A 19,328-nucleotide genomic window follows, 5' to 3' on the forward strand; every position below is an offset into this window, starting at 1 on the left:
TATCTTCTCTAACTCCATCCATTTACCTGCAAATGGCATGATTTTATTCTCTTTTATTGCTGAGTAATATTCCATTGTGTATATATGCCACATTTTTTTTTTATCCGTTCATCTATTGAAGGGCATCTGGGTTGGTTCCACAGTTTAGCTATTGTGAACTGTGCTGCTATAAACACTGATGTGGCTGTGTCCCTGTAGTATGCTGTTTTTAAGTCCTTTGGGTATAGACTGAGGAGAGGGATAGCTGGGTCATACAGTGGTTCCATTCCCAATTTTCCAAGAAATCTCCATACTGCTTTCCATATTGGCTGCACCAATTTGCAGTCCCACCAGCAGTGCATAGTTGAAATCTTATATCCAAAATTAGAGTTGTGTTTATTTTACAAAACTTGAGTTTGATTTTTCAACTCAAAGAATGAAGAATTAGGTTTTTATAAACTTAAGCTATTCTTACACCACCAAATATTTCAACAGCAGAGTCTCTGTAGTAATTATCACATTTATATGCCTTTATAGTTTTATAATAGCTAAAATCTTTGGTAACAGAACCAAAGCTATTAGGGATATGTGTCAAAGAAGAATCCACCACGTATGAGTAAGAAAGAGAAAGATACTAAAAGCAAACAATAAATTCCATTTATCTATGTTTCATTGTAAGTGTTAACTATAATTATGAATACCACAGTTTTTAAGTATTCGGGTTCAAAACCCACAAGTTCTCTTAATTTATACCGTGTATACTTTTTTTTTTTTTTGAATTGACTTAGTGATTTCAGAGAAAAAAAGCCTAATTTAGAATCTGATTATTCAGACAGGGCAATTAACTAAAATTTATCATGAAATTATGAATTTAAAAAGTATTTATAGGGCTGGGGTGTAGATCAGTGATAGAGCTCATGTGTGAAGCACTGGGTTTGATCCTCAGCACACATAAAAATAAAATATATTGTGTCCAACTACGACTAAAAAAGATTTTTTAAAAAAGTGTTTATAGTACAAATAAATTTATGAATTTAGAGGATGTATTTCCTTTTTAAAAGTAATTCTTTTAAGTGCTTTAAAACACTTGTTTTATAGAAAAGTCATGTTAGTGTTGCTATTTCACTTTACCAACAAGAAAGGTCTTCCCTTCCTACGTGGGGATTTCTGCATTTCAGCATGCGTCTTTATCGTACCTGAAGTGTGTGGTGGATGGGTTGCTACAGCATCTTGCTGCTCCTGCTTCTCTTGGAGGGGTTTGGGGGAGGAGCTGGAATCTCTGCCTTACAATGGATTAGTAGACAAGGGAAGAGCAGCCCCTGGCTGCTGTCTTCAGCAATGTCTGTTTACCAGGTGACTCTTACTGGTGGCTGGACAGCTGACTTCTAGAATGTTCCCTGCTTTGTTAGCCTGCCTGAGACACTGAACCCTGCTGCATCAGTGCCTACACTGTGTGTAAATATGACATGATTTCTGGTGAACACTTAATTTTCTTCAGGGTCTGGAATTTAGGCTGCTGTGGTTGGGTGCAGAGGCCGAGAGGGTGTCTACAAGACCAGCCCCCAGGGAACACCCCGAGTTTTGAGTGAAGCAGGCTTACCTGGGTAGAACCCAACACAAGTGTTACTGCATGTCATTACTGAATGAAGGTATACATCCTGTGTGAGGCCTCCTGGAAGAAGGCTTGAAGGCTGTGCCTGGATTCTTCCATTTTAATATGTTACGTCCTTGGAGTAATAAATAATCTCTGTGTTCCAAGTGACTTTATACCAAGGAGTGTAAATTTCTGTTAAATTACTCTCTCATACCAAGTCATTAAATATGTGAGAAGTCATAGAGCCTCTAAAACAACAATTCATAAGCCTCTCATTGATTTAATGTTTTAGAAGGTCGAGGAACAAAGCAGTAAGTGACATTGTCTCGGGAGATATGAATAGTAACCTAGTGAGTGGGTTTGTCAACTTTTGATTTCTATATGCACATATGTATTACACTGTTCTTAAAGGTGCTTACAGTCTTGTATAGGAAAACAAACATACATGCAATAAAATATGATAGGCACATAGTCGGGATTATGAAATACATGGGCTAGGTAAAGTTTCCCAAAAAAGCCCAAGATGAATATTGATGAGGCAGCCAAAAAGATGACAATGGTGAGGGGAAGTCATTTCGGTCAGAGGGCACAGGTGGCATAATGCACGCATTTAGTAACACCCCAAGTTCACCTGATCTCAGCACCAGTCAGAGATCAGAGAGGCTACACACCAGGCAGAGGCTCTCGCTCTGTCCCAGCAAGGGCCATAGGGAGTCTCTGGAGGCAGGGTCACAGGGAAGGCCTGAAGCGGATAGGAGGACTACTTTAAGAGACCAAGTGCGAGGTGACCAGAGAACAGCAGGATGTAGGTAGAGGATGACTACCACTGTACCCATCATCAAGAGGAGCAGGCAATGCAGCACGATCACTTAGAATGCTAGAACCTTATAGTAAGACACACTCACAAGACACTACGAGACAGTTCCTAGCAAAGAACAGTTACATGAATTGTAAAGAGAATCTGCGATTATTTTATCTTAACAGAAATTTACACTCCTTGAACATCTATCCCTAATTGCTAACAGGGGAAGCAGAATTAATGTGTGTATTGTGTAGGAAATGACTGTCTTCCAATTACAAGTTTTCCCAGATAATCTCTATGTGAGGGAGAGAAGTATAAGTGTAATATCATTAACTCCAAAGGGAGGTTACTGTCACATTTTCTGTTTAACCACTGTCTATTAATTCAAAATAATCACCTCTTCAAGGCTTTAGCTTTTCTAAAATTCATTTAAAGGAACATAGTACTTTTAAACTACAATTTTCATTGAAAAAGAAGAAACCAGTTTTGAGCTCTTGTGCTAAAAAATATAAACCAAGAAAATCACAGTCTTGAAACAAACTGGAATGATGGCCTGGCTGGTAGCTCTTCTCTATTACTAATTATCTACTGTCATTAGATAACTAGTAATAAGCTAATTTGCAAAAAGTTATCTCACATATACCATAATGTTCAGTCTAGAAACATTAGCACAAGAGGAAAAATAAGTTTGAGACTTTTACATGAGAATCCTGAGGACAGGAACTGATATTTATCTATAATTTTTGGCTTATTTTATTATTTCTGTGATACCTATGAACAACTATTAATTTTACATTTCTGATTATTGCTACATATTTCATATTTCTACTCTGTTTTTGAAACTGATGGCAAGTAACAGATAATATACCTCTAAGAATTAGGTATAAGTTGATTCTGTCAGTAAACCAGGTTTTGGGTAGATGACTGATAGGATTGAGGTTCACTTTAAAGTTCTACTTAAAAACATACTCTCATATCAGACCTTCAAATTAGAGATGAGTTTGAGGGTCATATATCATCTTGATCTGTGACATCCTTAAGTACTGAATTATAAAAAAAAAACAGCTTTGAGAAATCAGAATCTTAAAACCTATGCAACATAATTAGAAGCAAGTTCATTTTTATTTGATTTCAGGAAAAAATAACAAAAACTTGAAAATTATTATGCCAATCAAGTTTTTAAAAAATTTAAGTTGCATTCTTCAACAAAATACTCAAAGAGTACCCAATATTCAAAGGATACCATTTTGGATTACAGTTATTTTGTCATGACACACTTGAAGAGAACACCAGATATATCTGCACACAGATTTCTTTTATTCCCATGCAGTGCATGCAGCTAAATATAGTTTGTGAAAAGCAACCTGCTTTACAAGGCTTAGCAGAGTTCAGTAAGTTCAAAGGAGTATTAACTGTTAATAGGAAAGGTGGTTAGCTGTGGAAAGAGAGGACCTGGCAAATCCATCATAAAGAAGAAATAATGAAGGAACATTCTGAATTACCTCATTATTCTATCACCTATTGTAGTTCCTCTGATATTAAATCTAGTGAAGGGAACACAATAACTAAAGTCACTTACAAAGACTCCAAAGAACCAAATATGTAAAGCATTAAGGTTACCACTTTTACCATCAATCATCTCAATCTAAAAAGAAATTTGCTTCCCTTTGTGACTTGGGGAATTAAAGAAGAATATGTCATCCAACTAAATGTGTACAAAGAAATTAAGCAAACAGACACAATCACTGAACAAAGATTAGAAGGAAGACACTGCTCTCAATCTCTTTTATCTTTCAAATAAATAGACCTGAACCTGTCACAGAATGTGGGGAACTGTACTGAGTCATGAATACCATCCCCTGGAACACCTACATTATGCTCCGCAGAGCTGAGCTGTGATTTGGGAAATAAATCATTAGGCCTGGAGCTGACTCATGTGGCCTAAGCACAAGAGGATATAGAAGCAGCAAGCAAAGAGTAACAGGGCTTTTACCTCCCTAGGAGACCAGTTCTTTTTCTTTACTTTTTTGCCTCTGCAATTTTCTTTTAATAAAGAGTAAACTAGAATCACCAAAAATATGGAATGAGTGGTTATAATGATGACTGCTAACACAGGTTGGCAAATTCACAGTACAAAGAATTCTGGCTTTAAAAACAATGGCCACCTTCCACAGAGACCAGAGTAGGTGGATACATCCACAACGCTATGCAAATAATATACACTTTAAAAAAATTATTAACAGGCAACATAGGATTAATCTTTTTTAAAAATATTTTTTAGTTGTTGATGGACCTTTACTTATTTATTAATTTATATGTGGTTCTGAGAATCGAACCCAGTGTCTCATACATGCTAGGCAAGCGCCCTACCACTGAGTCACAACCTCAGCCCAGGATTAAGATCTTTAATCTCTAGGGAGAAAACTGTTAAAGCTTCTTAATTAAACTGAGGCTACAACTAAAATTATTCAACATCAAGTGAGCACTGCTTCAGGAAGTTTCATTTGCTTGTTTTGCACATCAATTTCATTTTCCTCTTAAATTCAGCAAGAGAAGAACTACCAGCCAGGCCATCATTCCAAGGACTGCTCCACAGTTGATCTGACATTAAAAACTGCATCTCTTCCGCCACTCCAAGAGCACACACTCGACCTTCTGAATGCATCCCATAGGCAGTAAGGGGCACATGTGCTAATCTCATGTGCTGCTTTTTAATTCCAGGATTACAAAGCATATATGTATTTATTTCATTTTTAGATTCATTTTCCATTTAATATCTAATATTAATATTTAATATATTCTTGACCTAGACAAAGTTTAAGGGACCAAAATATGTGGTGATTTATATAGTCCATTGTCTTAAACTTTGGAATTCTGCCAGTAAAGGCATTTTCTACAGACTTATGGCTTGGTTTCTCTCTATATGACTGACTGACTGTAAGGAGGGATCTGCAAACTGTAGCCAGCTGTTTTTGTAATGACCTTTAGATTAACAACAGTTTTTACATCTTAAAATGCTTATATTTAAAATGTTATATAAGTACCTCATAATAGTCTCTACTTTGCTTCTAGGTCAGCAAAGCCTAAAATATTTATTATCTAGTCCTTTAGGAAAAAAATCTGCTGACCTCTGCTGTACAGGGTCCCAGTTACTCATATAGACTTGCTACAGTTAATCAGAAGAGCATTCCGTTTAAAAATATCTATGTTAGTTGTTAAGGCCTTTTTTTCTAAGACATCCTTCTCATGCTTGATCTCAGTCCAAAAGTGAAAACCTGGGTCATTTCTAATTAACCAAAGTATAAGAATGCAAATTTTTTAAAAAATCATTACTCTGCAATACAAGGAACTGCTGTGATATTTTTAGATTACACATGTCCAAAATAACTTATCTATGTCTTTTAAATTTCATTTTAAAAATTACATTTGGAAAAATAAAATTGAAGTAAAAATTAAATTGGGGCAATAAATTATGAGATCCATTATGGAGTTGTTCATATGAATTAAGGTGTAGGTTTAATTAACTATGCACTTTTACCATATTTACTTTTGGGACTAGCAACTAAACTAATGTACCCTAACTAAACTAATATGGACTGGGCTTTTCAAAAGGCAGCAATGAGGGACCTCTACGATATGCACACGTTTAGGGGGTCATTTCATCCATGTGTGATTGTAAGAGCCAAATGTTCCCGATTTCATGGCAGCACTTCAGGATTCTTAGCCTCTTCAGATACAAAAACTCATCTTATCACATGCCTAAATTACAAGCTGATAAATAATAATTCTCAAGTTCTTAAGAAACAAAATTATCTCTTAAGACTTTCTTTCTTTAGAATAAAAGTCAACTTATTTATCTCTTTAAATTTAGAAGTAACAAACTGGCAGTAGTCTCAAGGATAAAGCACTCTTTTAAAAGTGCAGAAATATTAAAAGCATACTTCTTATAGGTAATTCAAATTAAGTCAAGATGGTGCTAAGGAGGTTAGAAACTACAAGAAAAAAAAAAAAAGGAAAATTCTCACCATTTGTAAATTCTTGAAAGAGAAAAGAATAATGCAAATCTCAAAGGAACAACTTAAGTAATTATGAAATGAGTACTCTAATCATGCTAGTATCACTGCAGTATATGTGTTTGTGTGTATTTATATACATAAATACTATTTTTACTTAATTTCATATATTTATTAAATTTGTTTTCCATGTTTTAAATAGCTTGTATATTTCTTCAATAATTACTAAGTATCTTGAGGGGTAAGAATTTTATTATTCTTTTACTATTCAGTAAGTTTATTACTGTGACCTGTAAAACAAAACAAAATAATATACAGGGCAAACTAAGGTTAACATCCAAACTGAGCATACAGAATATAAATAACATTTAATTTTTTAAAAAGGTAAGGAAACCAATGTGAACCTAGGGTGTTTTTAAATCTGGATTTAACCATGAGAGTTTATGCATAAAATGGGGTCACAGTTCTAGGCTGATGTCCATAATTACCAACTTTGGAAGATCCTGCTAGTCTAGTTTAGAACCTGGGTTTCCTGGGTTAATGAAGCTATCAGGTGCCAACTGTGGCAGATCCAAACCCTAAGAAAATCCCTAAAACATATAAATCATCTAAGTATTATGAAAATGGTAAGTAAATGATAATCTCTATAGAAAGATATTATAGTTTCTGGATTCTCTAGGATTCTTATTCCCTCAAACCCTCCTTTCTCATTGATGTCATATTATTGGGTTTAAAAAGAAAATTTTCCTTACGTCAAGGATATATAAAACTCCTTTTAGCACCTCACTTTCCTCAGCTTAGCATAAAAAGGTGTTACTTAGCCTGAACAGAAGATGCTAAATAATTACAATTTTCTGCAAGTGTCTAATAGCCATTAAAAAAACATTAATTCTTTAAATAAATGAACACAGAAAGTGATATGGTACACATAATTAGAAACTGGACACTAAAATTTTGTTTTTATGAACAATACAGAAGAAAAAATTTTAAATTAAAAATATAACTTACATACATAGAAGACTATAAGTGAATAAGCTTAATTAATTATAGAACACAGTTTTTCACTCAGGGTGTGGAAACCATCATCTTGATTTTCAAATTGTACTGTGTTTGTTAACTATCTGCATATATTATGAGGTGATGACATTGTAAGGGACTCTGCTGTGGGTATGGAAAGAAAAAGAAGTAACTTTTACTCATCTAAAATATATATTAAGGGGGCTGGGGTAGTGGCTCAGCGGTAGAACACTTGCCTAGCACATGTGAGGCCCTGAGTTTGATCCTCAGCACCACATAAAAATGAATAAAATAAAGGTATTGTGTCCATCTACAATTAAAAAAATAAACAAATATTTAAAAAATAAAACAATATATTAAGAATGCTAAGGACTAAATGGGTGGTAGGAAAAGAGAAGATGTTTGATCCAAAGCAGAAATGCACTTGTTGTGCATTTGAAAACAGTCTCATGGCAAAGTAAACATTTCCCAAAGATGACCAAGGAAGGGCATATCCTTTCCAATTAGAGAAAGGGGTTTCCACTGACCCCGAAGGTCATGCTGCTCAGGGTTTTTACCTGTCATCTGTCAGTTTTTTTCTCTTGGAGCTGCTGCTCACTGTCATTGTTTTTTAAGTCTACATGGCCACAGAGAATAAATATCTTGGGGTTATTTAATACAGCCATCATTTAGTGTTTTCAGTGTGAGCCAGGTCCTATGACTGACTGATTTTTAATTCTTACTAAAATGTAAGCTGAATATAAATATGTGAAATGGTCTGAACAGAACCTCACTCCTGTGTAAACTAGGATTTTAAGAATAAACTGGATTTTCTGGAATAAGACAGAACTTACAATGACATGATATCACTGATTATAGTAAGTTTTCTACAAGTATGGAATGTATTATTTATTTTATCTCCTAAAAAATAAAATATGTTCTTGTGATCACATACACTGAAAAATGAAAAAATAATATGAACGTATCAGCAATTCAATTTTTTATTGTTGCTACAATATTTGTTACTTACTGTAATTTTTCATTTTCTAAATCAAGTCATTAAGCTTATTAAAAACTCAGAGCCAGCAGGAAAGCAGAAAAACTTAACATAAAACAAAAACAAAACAGATAGAGGTCAGAGTACCTATAAGGCAATCTGACAACTAAATATAACTTAGCTTTAAGAACAACCTTTTGGTCAATGTCAACATTCCTTTCTCTTCATCTGCAAACCAAGGAGTAAGCTGCTCTGTACAGAGGCACAGAGCAAAGATGATTTTTTATTTCTCTCTTAATGCAATGTGTTCAAAGAATATGCTATGAAAATAATTTACTGTGGGTTATACTACGAGAAACCCTTAAGGAAGGGATGAAAAACATCCACTCTCTTATGTGACTTTTCAACAAACCCCTGTGAAATGTGCTTTTTACAGCTTAAGCTAATTAAAACTTTACTCACCTATCACCAGGTCCCGTTCGATACCTTGCACCTGGTATCAGCACTGGGTCATCATCACTGTCATCTGTGTCCTGGAGCGCAGAGTCCCTGGCTGATGTTTCTTCATGAGCCAAAGGACCGATGGCTTCTGTTTGGGACTGGGGCTCAGGACTGGTATTAGTTTCAATGGCAGCACTCTCACTCCTGTTCTGATCTACAGTTTCCAGTTCCTTGTCTTTTTCAGACAAAGTAGATTCTTCTGGAACCCCACAAGGGCTATCAAGACTGAGATCATTCTTTTCTCCTGAGCTGGAATCCAATGGCTCAGCTGTGAAGTTATCTAATTGTGCTGACAGAAAATAAAGTAGCACCTAACAGTTAGCGATATGGACAACATCACTTAACCTAACTTAGTTGCTGACAAAATAAATATGAAATTTCATTCCTCAACGAGGAAAGCTGTACAACACACCCATTTAGAGGTGGTCTCTAACTGTGGAGGACTAACACAGATTAAGTTTGTTCATTTCCCCATAAGAAGCAATTATGTAGAGGGAGCAAGAAAACTTACCTATATCTACACAGCTCTGAACTGGGTTTTCTGCAGATGTACCTTCCTCATATTCTGGCATATTCTCTGATACTTCTTCAGAGGCTTCTGGAAATAAATCAAATCATTATTAAATCTTAATTTTTTTGAAAAATAAATACCAACTTAATACTCCAGCTTCCCTATAGATGAAGTGTCATAGAAACCTTTGATATTTAGACAAAACTTTACCCCAGTACAATGCAAATATATATTTGTGCACAGAACTGTACAAATGCAATCAAGGGTAGATGGGCCCACTTCCTCTTCCCAAAGTCCAGGCCCTGAGCTTTGTTGAGTTCTATATGCATAATATCTGCTTTAGATTACCCCTCACTGCTGATATAACTTGTTCTTGCTTTGTCTAACCTAAAAACATAATTCATTTGTAACTTCATTTATCAAGCATTTACTGAATATCTTCAGTGTTCTAGTCTCTGTGCTGGACACTAAAACTTAACTAATGTTTGTGTAACAATATTCTACTAGGAAAGGGTTCTAAAAAATTCCCTAAATGGCATTTCATGGGCATCATTCACACTTTGTTTAGGCTTGACTGCTTCTGTTTTCCCTCTATAAACCATCTACACTGTTTAACAATCAAGACATACTATGGATTTCACTGCCACATATGAAACTGGCACAGTTCAAATTAACACTTACATCTCACACACTCACATCAAAATGACCACTCATCCTAGTCCTGGTATCTACACGTGGGACTGTGCGCTTCACTATGCCTTCCCATCCTGATGGCCTAAGGTCCCCCCCTTTTGTATTTGCTACTTATCAATGTAATAGCTGGGCTACAGTAGGTTAAGAGTAACTTGTTAAACATAAGAAACAAAAGTGTAGCACTGGAGGGAACAGAAAAAACAGGTGGACATCCAACACTGGGGATTCATAAAGACAAAACAAAAAAACCCCTTACTTGTTTCACTGTCTCCTTCTGGTGCCTGCATTGAGCTCTGCGGACCCAAGGATCCCTCCTGACCTTCAGATTTGCAATGGCTCCCATTTCCTCTGGAACTTGAGGCTATACTGCTCCTACCACCAAAAGAAGACAAATGGTTCCACCACAAAGTTAATAAAAGTGAACTTTAAGGATGCTTTTTGTTTTACAACTAGAGAAGTATAGCAGAAAATTCAGAATAGAAATTAAAAACAAAAGATTAATCTAACATACTTTCAGTATAAACAAGATTTTAAAATGAGGAACACCTGTTCGCTGTTTTGATGCTTCTATGATCTAGTATGCATTTCTACACATCTGTGTGCATGCGCACACCAGGGTATAAATCCAGGGCATCTAAGCTACACCCCTCTAGCCCTGGTCTCTATGAAATTTTAAGTGAATTATATTTGACTCTCTCTTTGTCTACAGCTAGTCACCAGACTTCAATTTTTAATAGTTTTATAGATTTTGATCATATGCCCTTTTAGACTGTGGTTCAGACTATTTTTATATTAATACTTGAATGGAAGGCTGTTCATTTCTTTGGTCTCTGAAATGCTCCCCCATTGATCCCTTCCAGTTCTGGTTTGTTGTTCAAATATGACAGCAGCCAGGTGTGGTGGCACATGCCTATAATCTCAGTGGCTCAGAAGGCTAAAACAGGAGGATCTCAAGTTCAAAGCCGGCCCCATCAACTTAGCAAGGCCCTACGCAACTTGGCAAGACCCTGTCTCTAAATATAAAATGGGCTAGGGATGTGGCTCAGTGGTTAAGTACTTCTGGGTTCAATCCCTGGTACCCCAAACAAAAACAAAACAGAATAACACAACAAAAACAACAAAAAATCAAATACAGCAGAAGACTGAGCATTATGATTTTATCAAAAGAGGTGATGGTTTCTGTTTTAGTTTTAAAACCCACCTGATTATAGCTGTGGTGCTATTAGTATTCTAGCCACAAGAGAGTACTAAACTAATTTAAATGAGCAATTTTCAATGAGTATTCTGTGACAAGTTTCGGGAAATGCATAAGGAGGAATTGAGTCGGAAAGAATATAATGTATTATAACATGACAGATTAAAATTGAATTCATAAAAATGTAATAATTCTCTAAATTCAGAATAAATATGAAGAAGTAAGCTTAAGAGAGACAATAACTTAAAATGTTAATTATAGATGAACAGCAGTGACCCAATAAACAATGAAAATTATTATGAATTTTTGCCAAGATTTTATAACAACCCTTTTAGACTAACTGCAGAAGTAAATTTGATATTTTTAAAAAGCATACATGTATAACTTGGTATTATTTCAAATAAGAATATATACCTACATGAGTATATATGCAGAGAAAAATGTCAAAGAGAGCTATGTACCAGTGTTGCAAGTGTCATCTTAATAGGATCACTACAGATGAAATTTTTTATGCTGATTTGTTTATTTTTGCATTTCTTTTTAACCAGTAGGAAATAGGAAGCCATTGAGGTAAAGATAAGCCACTACATGTTTCTTTTTCCCACAGAGAAAGCTGTGGTATAGGTATGAATAAAATGCTTAGTGTATAATTCATAATAATTAAAATATTATGGTTCCGGTGTAGGAATATAGATATTCATAGAAAAGACACACTATCCAAATAAATACATTTAGCATAGTTAACATGGCATTTTAGATCACAGAGAAAAAAACTGTTTAATAAATGATACTGGGACAAAGAAACAGTCGTGCAGAACAACTAATGCTATAGCTCTATATTGTATTTTATAGGAAAATAAATTCCATAAGTATATAGTTTTTAATATAAAACCATAAAAAAAGAGGAAAATAAAAAGAAAATTTCTCCTTAATTTTAGGAAAGACAAAGCTTTTCTAAGCATGAGCTCATAGGTAGAAATCAGAAAGCAAAACCACCCTAAGTAAACTACAAAAGGAACACCAAACTGGGAAAAATATTTGCAACATAAAACAAGTTATATCCTCAATTCTATAATAAATAGACATCATAAGTCAATAACAAATCTTCAAAATAAACCTTTGAAGTAGGATTATTTTGTAAGCCTACTCATTTCTAATAAAATATGCTCATTTCTAGGTAAGAAAACTGATAAGAGCGGTTCCACAGCTTGTTAAACCAGAGTCCAAGTTGTATGTCCTACTACTTCATTTGTCACCAAAGAAACTAAAATGAAAGCAAGACACCATATTGGATTAAAAAAAAAAAATAAGACTGCATACTTTTGAGGGCCCTTTTGAAAAAAAAAAAAAAAAAGAATGGAATTATGACTTTTCCTAAAACAATGTTTTTATAAGAAGTCAGTGTGTTTTGTACAGAAACATAAGAAAAGACAAGGCAAAGTAAAGGGCCACAGATATGATTTTAAAATGTTAAGATCAAAAGTCAGGGCTCATGAAGAAACCCAATGACTGCACCTTTAACACCTGCCTAGACCCCAGGCACTTTTCACTACCTCCCCCCCTTCCTTTCCTCACTTTTCTTGGCACAGGGAATTGAACTCAGGGGCTGTCAACCACTGAGCCACATCCCCAGCCCTATTTTGTATTTTATTTGGAGACAGGGTCTCACTGAGTTACTTAGCACCTTGCTTTTTACTAAGGCTGGCCTTGAACTTGTGATCCTCCTCTTCAGCCTCCTGAGCCTCTGGGATTACAGGTGTGAGCCAGAGCACCCAGCTTGTCATTGCCTTTGAATGGTTCTTCTGACTTGTACCTATGGCAAACCCTCAGTGCAGAAATCAAAACATCTTCAATTCTTTTTTTTTTTTAGTTTTTAGTTTTCGGTGGACACAACATCTTTGTTTGTATGTGGTGCTGAGGATCGAACCCGGGCCGCACGCAAGCCAGGCGAGCGCGCTACTGCTTGAGCCACATCCCCAGCCCCTTCTTCAATTCTTCTAGATACCTTCTCCTTGCTGGCTGGCCTTCCCTGCTACCTCTCTCCCGTTGGTCACTCCTCTTCAGCTACACTGGTCTCTTAAAGATCCATGCACACAGGTCTGTTTCTGTCTCACTGGTTTTCTGCCTAGAATGCATGTAGGGAAAGCCCTGCACACACAAATGGCCCTCTGTTCAAGGGTTTGCCCAGTGTTACAACCTCCATGATGCCGACTCCTCCCTTGGTCTCCTGATCACCTCTACCTATTCCACTTTCTCTCATGGTGCTCAGGACCCCCTAATACTCTACACAGAACACTTTATCACTATGTTCACTGTTTCTTTCACCTAGAATGTAAGCTCTGGCATAGCAAAGATTCTCTTATCTATTTTTTTCACTGATCCATTTCCAGTGTCTAGAATTGTCCCTGGAATATTAGGTATTCAATAATACTTCAAACCCTACTTAATGAAAGATTTTAATATACACATAAACGAATATAAACAGTGAATGGAATAAAACAAATATTATCATGTATCAATATATAGTTATATGTCAATAAATAACTACTAAGTAGTGTTAGTACATAAGATATTTTATATTAATAGCGTGTGATATTATTATATATAATAAAATGTTAATTTCAAATAAAATATAGTTTATAAGTGGATATAATTATGAAATTATATCAATACACGATCATACATCAAGAAATAATACACTGTTGATCTCAATTGACATTAATATATTCATATTAATAAATTTAAATAAAAAATGTAAATATCTCATCAAACAAGCCAGTAGGCACTGACAAAGAATATAAGAAGCTTACATGATTTTTTAAAATGTAAGAATCAGAGCAATGTATATTATCAGATGTCATTAGAGAGAACCTATACAACCATTAAATAAACACAAAGTTCAACCTTATTAGTGATAAATTAAATAACAATTAAAATTATTTTAAAGTCAAATACACAAGTTAAAAGATAAATGACTACTGTGAACACTGGCCTGGAGACCATCAAATGCATTCATTCATATGCTGCTGATAACAATGCAATGAGAGGGCCCTTCTGAAAATAATCTGGCAATACCTTTTCTCTAGATACAGTTCATTTATGGATAAATAGCTTTTCCTGCCTTCAGGTTTATTTATCAAGATAAGTAAAGTATTTATGTCAGATGTGGTGGCTCACACCTGTAATCCCAGCAACTTGGGAAGCCGAGACATGAGGATGTCGAGTTAGAGGCCATTCTCAACAACTTAAGAGAGACCCTGCCTCAAAAATAACAAGGATTGGAGATACAGCTCAGTGGCAAAGCACCCGCGGGGGTTCAGTCCCTGGTACACGGTGGTAGTGGTGGCGGGGACTAGGGGATGACAGACAACAGAATTACAGCCCAATGAAAGGAAAATGCTTAAGTCATTCACACCATATCTATCTGATGAACTAGTAAGATAATATTTATGAAGACTAGTAAAATGGGAGTATTTAATATAAGACAAAAGCAGGGGAGAATAGATATATTCGGTATAATTAAAATTATGTTGTGAAACAACAAAAGTCCTACATAAATGCATATTTGTACATAGAGCCAAGATTCCACATTTTTACACTAATAATTTGAAGGTTATTAATATTATATTTTCTATCAGAAGAAATATGTCAGGATAAGCAACATCAACATCATCTGGAAAATTTCTAGAAATGTAACTTCTCAGATCACACGCCAAACATAGCTGAAGTGGGGTCCATCAATCTGTTTTAACAAGCTCTCCACGGAATTGTGAAGCACACTGATAGTTTGAGAACCAACACATTATAGCAAATCAAAACATAAAGATGATAAAAAGCTAAAAATGCACATCTCACACAATCCTACAAAATGGCTAAGAACATCTTCACAAAAAGATTAACTTACCATTCATCTGTAAAGTTCAGTTTTATTGTGCTTGTAGTTGTTCCTTCTGTGCTGTAGTGCAAACTTAAAACTGGTTCACCTGTCCCTGGTTTGGGGCTCAGCTTTTCATTACTGTTATCTGAAAATTGTGTTTAAAACATTTGAAAATGTCTTTGAAACCAGTAAAAATATGACATTTCCTAAAATTTATAAAATTTAAATTAGACTGTCCTTGTCATAATTCTCATATCTGTTATAATTCTCACTTGAAATGTCAGGTAGCCCTGCATCAAATTCTAGCACTGAATGACTCCTCTTGATTCAGAGGGAAATCAAATACACTGAGAACCATATTTAATTGTTATGGAAACAGAATATTAATATGCAGTGACATACATTATCAACTGGCACCTTCATTTAACAGAAAGCTCATGGTTATTATTCTTTAGTTGTTGGAGCATCGAGACTAACTCATGTGGGCTCCTTCAGGAACACCAAGACACAAGAGGCCAGGGCTCTGCACGAATTCTGCTGTAATTATATGCTACTGAATTTCCTGCTCTCTCAAATTCAGATCTATCCTCCAGTGAGAGATCATGGCCTACACTCCATAGAGGGGGTGTTTATTATGCTTGAATATTTTCTAAAACTTTGTAATAATATTACACATTTTGGTATACTTCATCTTCTATTCTTGACTAATCTTACAAGGAATTTGTTTCTTAATTATGGAAAGCAAAATCACCTTAAGAATTATAGGGATATCTATACATATAAATACTTACATATATGTCCATATATATATACACATATGGTTCATTTACATAAAGTCTTATTAAATGACAAATAAAATCAACTCTACAGAAATTGATATATACTGTTCCAAAGCTCCTTCAAAGGAGGATATAAATATTCAAACATAAAGATAGCACTTTAGAAAATTTTCACTTTATGATGCCTGCAATCTTGGTGAAACATTAAAGTACACAGGGAATAAAATGAATATACAGTCAAATATATGACACTTTCACTAGCTGCTGCAGAAAGAAAAACTTCTAATATCATGATTAGTTTCTTATATTGAACACAGGACTAATGTAACATTACTAAACATAAGCTGCTTTTTTTTGGTGGAAAAAAATGAAAGCAATTACAACTTGATAAAACCCAATTGCTTAAGGTTTTTGTTTTTTGCAGTGCTGGGGATTGAACTCAGGGTCTCATGCACACTAGGCAAGCTCTCTATCACTAAGCTAAGCTATACTCAAAGGCCTGCTCAGGCATTTTGATTGCTAGTTCCACTTTATATTACAATGAAGGACATAACGCTTTTCATTCCTCTTAAAGATGTGGCAGCAGAACCTCTGCTTTAGCTTTTATCATATAAAAGACAATTAATAAGACTTCAAATACAGAACTGTAGTAGAAGTCATCTCTCGACTCCCAAGAAATGAGCAGTTAAATTGACAGTACCAATGTCTTAACTTCTAACTCGTGAAAAACTCTGTCCTATGAAATCAATTCTGATCTGAAAATACTGTAAATCACAGAGTTGGCATCCCAAATGGTAAATAACTTTCTGTATAATTTTTGTTGTAACTTTATTCTGATTATCAAAAGCTGCTAAAAAGAGCTCATTACAACTGTCAAAGATTTGGTATTACATTCAGTGTTTGAGGTTATTTTACCAAACAGTAAAATAAATGAATGAATGGATTTTTAGCTTAGATAAAATGATTAAGAATTATACTTTAAAAACATCGTTCCTCATCTTCATCATCTTCAAAAAATTCACCTCTCACTAGCCATTTGTCCTCACAGTTTATACCCCTTCTTCAATTAGCTGCAACTTTTGTCCCTTTACTGCCAGTCGCTATGGTCTTTAGGCTCCCGGCATCGGCAGGGACAGACAAAGATTTGGATGATCAAGGAAATGAGAAGCACTGCTGGGGCTAGTTCTTCCGTTTTCTCTCACAGTATCTCATAAAGTGTTTTGCTATCTGTTTTTCCTTTAAGGGTGAAGAAGGAATGGAAAACAAAAGCAAGCTCAGGAAAGAAGGCAAGACTGAATTTTTGAGGCCTACCTTGATTATACACAAGAAGTTTTGTGAAATTTAAATGCTCTTTCAAAATCTTCCTTTTGAGAAAAATTAAAGAGAGACAGCTACAGATATTTACAAGCTAGGACCATAGGAATATAGCAAACAAAGAGATCAAAATCATGCAGAAACACGTTTAAATTTATACAGTCCCATCCCCCCAGGAAGAAGTCCTCTGAGATGATCAGTAACAACTAAAACTTTTTTCCTAGGGTAGCTACTACAGTTATTCAATATCTCAGGGATATACTGTATATTGTAAATCATATAAAACATGACAGCATTCATTTAATTATAAAATGATTACAGTTGACAGAATTTGCTCATTGAAGTTGTTAATGAACTCATCAAGCCTGTATAAAACTGGCCCTTCACTCTAAAAATGGATACTTCCATGTAGTTACCAAATCTCCAGACTCCTAAGGGTAGTGATTTCCTTATAGCCTGCACATAGACAAATTTGTGTCTCTGGCAGAAGCAGTACACAATACAGAACCTGTTTTCCTTTTCTGTGGTATTAGTGGGAGTCTACCTAAGGTTCAAAACTCAACTTCATAGCTTCCTTCCACCAGCCTCTTCCTAGCTGAATCCTCCACTGTGTGATCACACATCAGGTTGAATTTTCTCAGTAATGTAGAATCCTGAGCTAATAATGAATGCACTCACCATGTTTGTGATAAAATGCATATTTCAAGCTACAAATGTTTAAGAAAATCTACAAAAGACCTAAAGAAAAAAAATCAAATGTTTTATTTTTACATTTAAAAAAATAACTGCAAACATCTAAAATTTCCTAAACTTGTTGTGTGTTAGAAGGTGGCTCAGCAAACACATACTTTTTAAACAGTTTTTTTTTCAGTCTTACTTACATAACACACAGTATACATTACTGAAATGTTTCCTTAATAACAAGTAGGTTTTTATTTAAAAGCCTTAGGGTTTAAAACTTCACCTAAATGTACAAATGGCTTTATTCAGAAAGCACAGTCACAGTAATAGCTGCAATTTACTGAGCCTGACCATCAAGATGTGCATGAACACACATACACATGTGTTAACTGTGTTTAAGATCTTTGTAGCAAGTATCATCTCCATTTTACACGATGCTGAACTTTTTTTTTCTGTTACACAGCATTTCCCGCAAAGACTTAGAAATAATCTGAATAAAAAAATAAAATATATTTAAATTATCAATTTTAAATAAAAATATCAATTGTCAGTGTCAAAATTCCTCAAAAATGATATACAATTCACATCAGCAACATTGATATAACTGATAAAAGCTCTGGTAGCTCAACTGTGATTTTGAACCTGGACTATAGGAAAGCTATGTGTCTTCCAGCGCACATTTTTCCTTCTTCTAAAAACACAACAGGAGAATTCCCTTGTAGTGTGCTCAGCCACACAGAAATGCAATGGAGGGAAAAAAATCACTCTTAACTTGTTAATTAAATGGCTATTTTTAGATGTCTATTTATATTGCTTAGTATTTATAACTATTTAAAACAACTAATTAGCAGCTTAGAGTGCTATCCAGGTAAACTATCACTGACTGAAAACATGCTTCAGAAGCAGAGTAGTAATCACATAAACATCAAGGTGAAACAGTATAAAGGACTTAATTTTCACAACAGAAAAGTCAATTATCATGAGACTCAGGAAGCCAAATTAAAAAGATTCTTTCTAGAAATGATACTAGGGACATTTCAAGCCAGTGTGTTGGCTTAAAAAAAAAAAATTCAAAATGGGCTGAAATATACTTTGAAAGCAATACTTTTACCTGTTATATATAATGAAATATTTTCCAAGTCTTCCACATACCATAAATTACTTTTTGTAATACATATACTTTGAAACAGTTTAATCTGTATGTTTCCACCACGAAATTATAATCATTAGTGGTGCTATAAAAATGGTAAAAGCCATACCAAAAATTAGGTGTGATAATAATAATATAAAACATACTATCTGGTACTTAAGTCTGTTTTAATACTGATTTGAATATTGTTACAGATCTAAATGCTGATATTAATGCATAGATCCTTAACTAGGATACCCCTGGAGA

General features: G+C 34.8%; 1 protein-coding gene across 7 annotated transcripts in view; it reads right to left on the reverse strand.

The window, feature by feature from the left end:
- The window catches only part of Dcaf6 (DDB1 and CUL4 associated factor 6), a 110,952-nt gene that overhangs the window by 15,455 nt on the left and 76,169 nt on the right, over window positions 1-19,328 (reverse strand). For 4 of the 7 annotated variants that reach the window (XM_071600347.1, XM_071600343.1, XM_071600345.1 and 1 more), the window contains 5 exons: window positions 15,186-15,303; window positions 10,343-10,458; window positions 9,394-9,480; window positions 8,844-9,171; window positions 3,878-3,919 (listed from right to left, as the gene is read on the reverse strand). In XM_071600347.1, the coding sequence (XP_071456448.1) occupies window positions 3,878-3,919; window positions 8,844-9,171; window positions 9,394-9,480; window positions 10,343-10,458; window positions 15,186-15,303 (691 nt within the window). The remainder of the gene's footprint in view (window positions 1-3,877; window positions 3,920-8,843; window positions 9,172-9,393; window positions 9,481-10,342; window positions 10,459-15,185; window positions 15,304-19,328) is intronic. The other 3 variants (XM_071600344.1, XM_027922826.2, XM_027922827.2) reach the window with 1 other exon arrangement.

The sequence above is a fragment of the Marmota flaviventris genome, chromosome 12, assembly GCF_047511675.1.
Source record: "Marmota flaviventris isolate mMarFla1 chromosome 12, mMarFla1.hap1, whole genome shotgun sequence".
Taxonomy (NCBI): domain Eukaryota; kingdom Metazoa; phylum Chordata; class Mammalia; order Rodentia; family Sciuridae; genus Marmota; species Marmota flaviventris.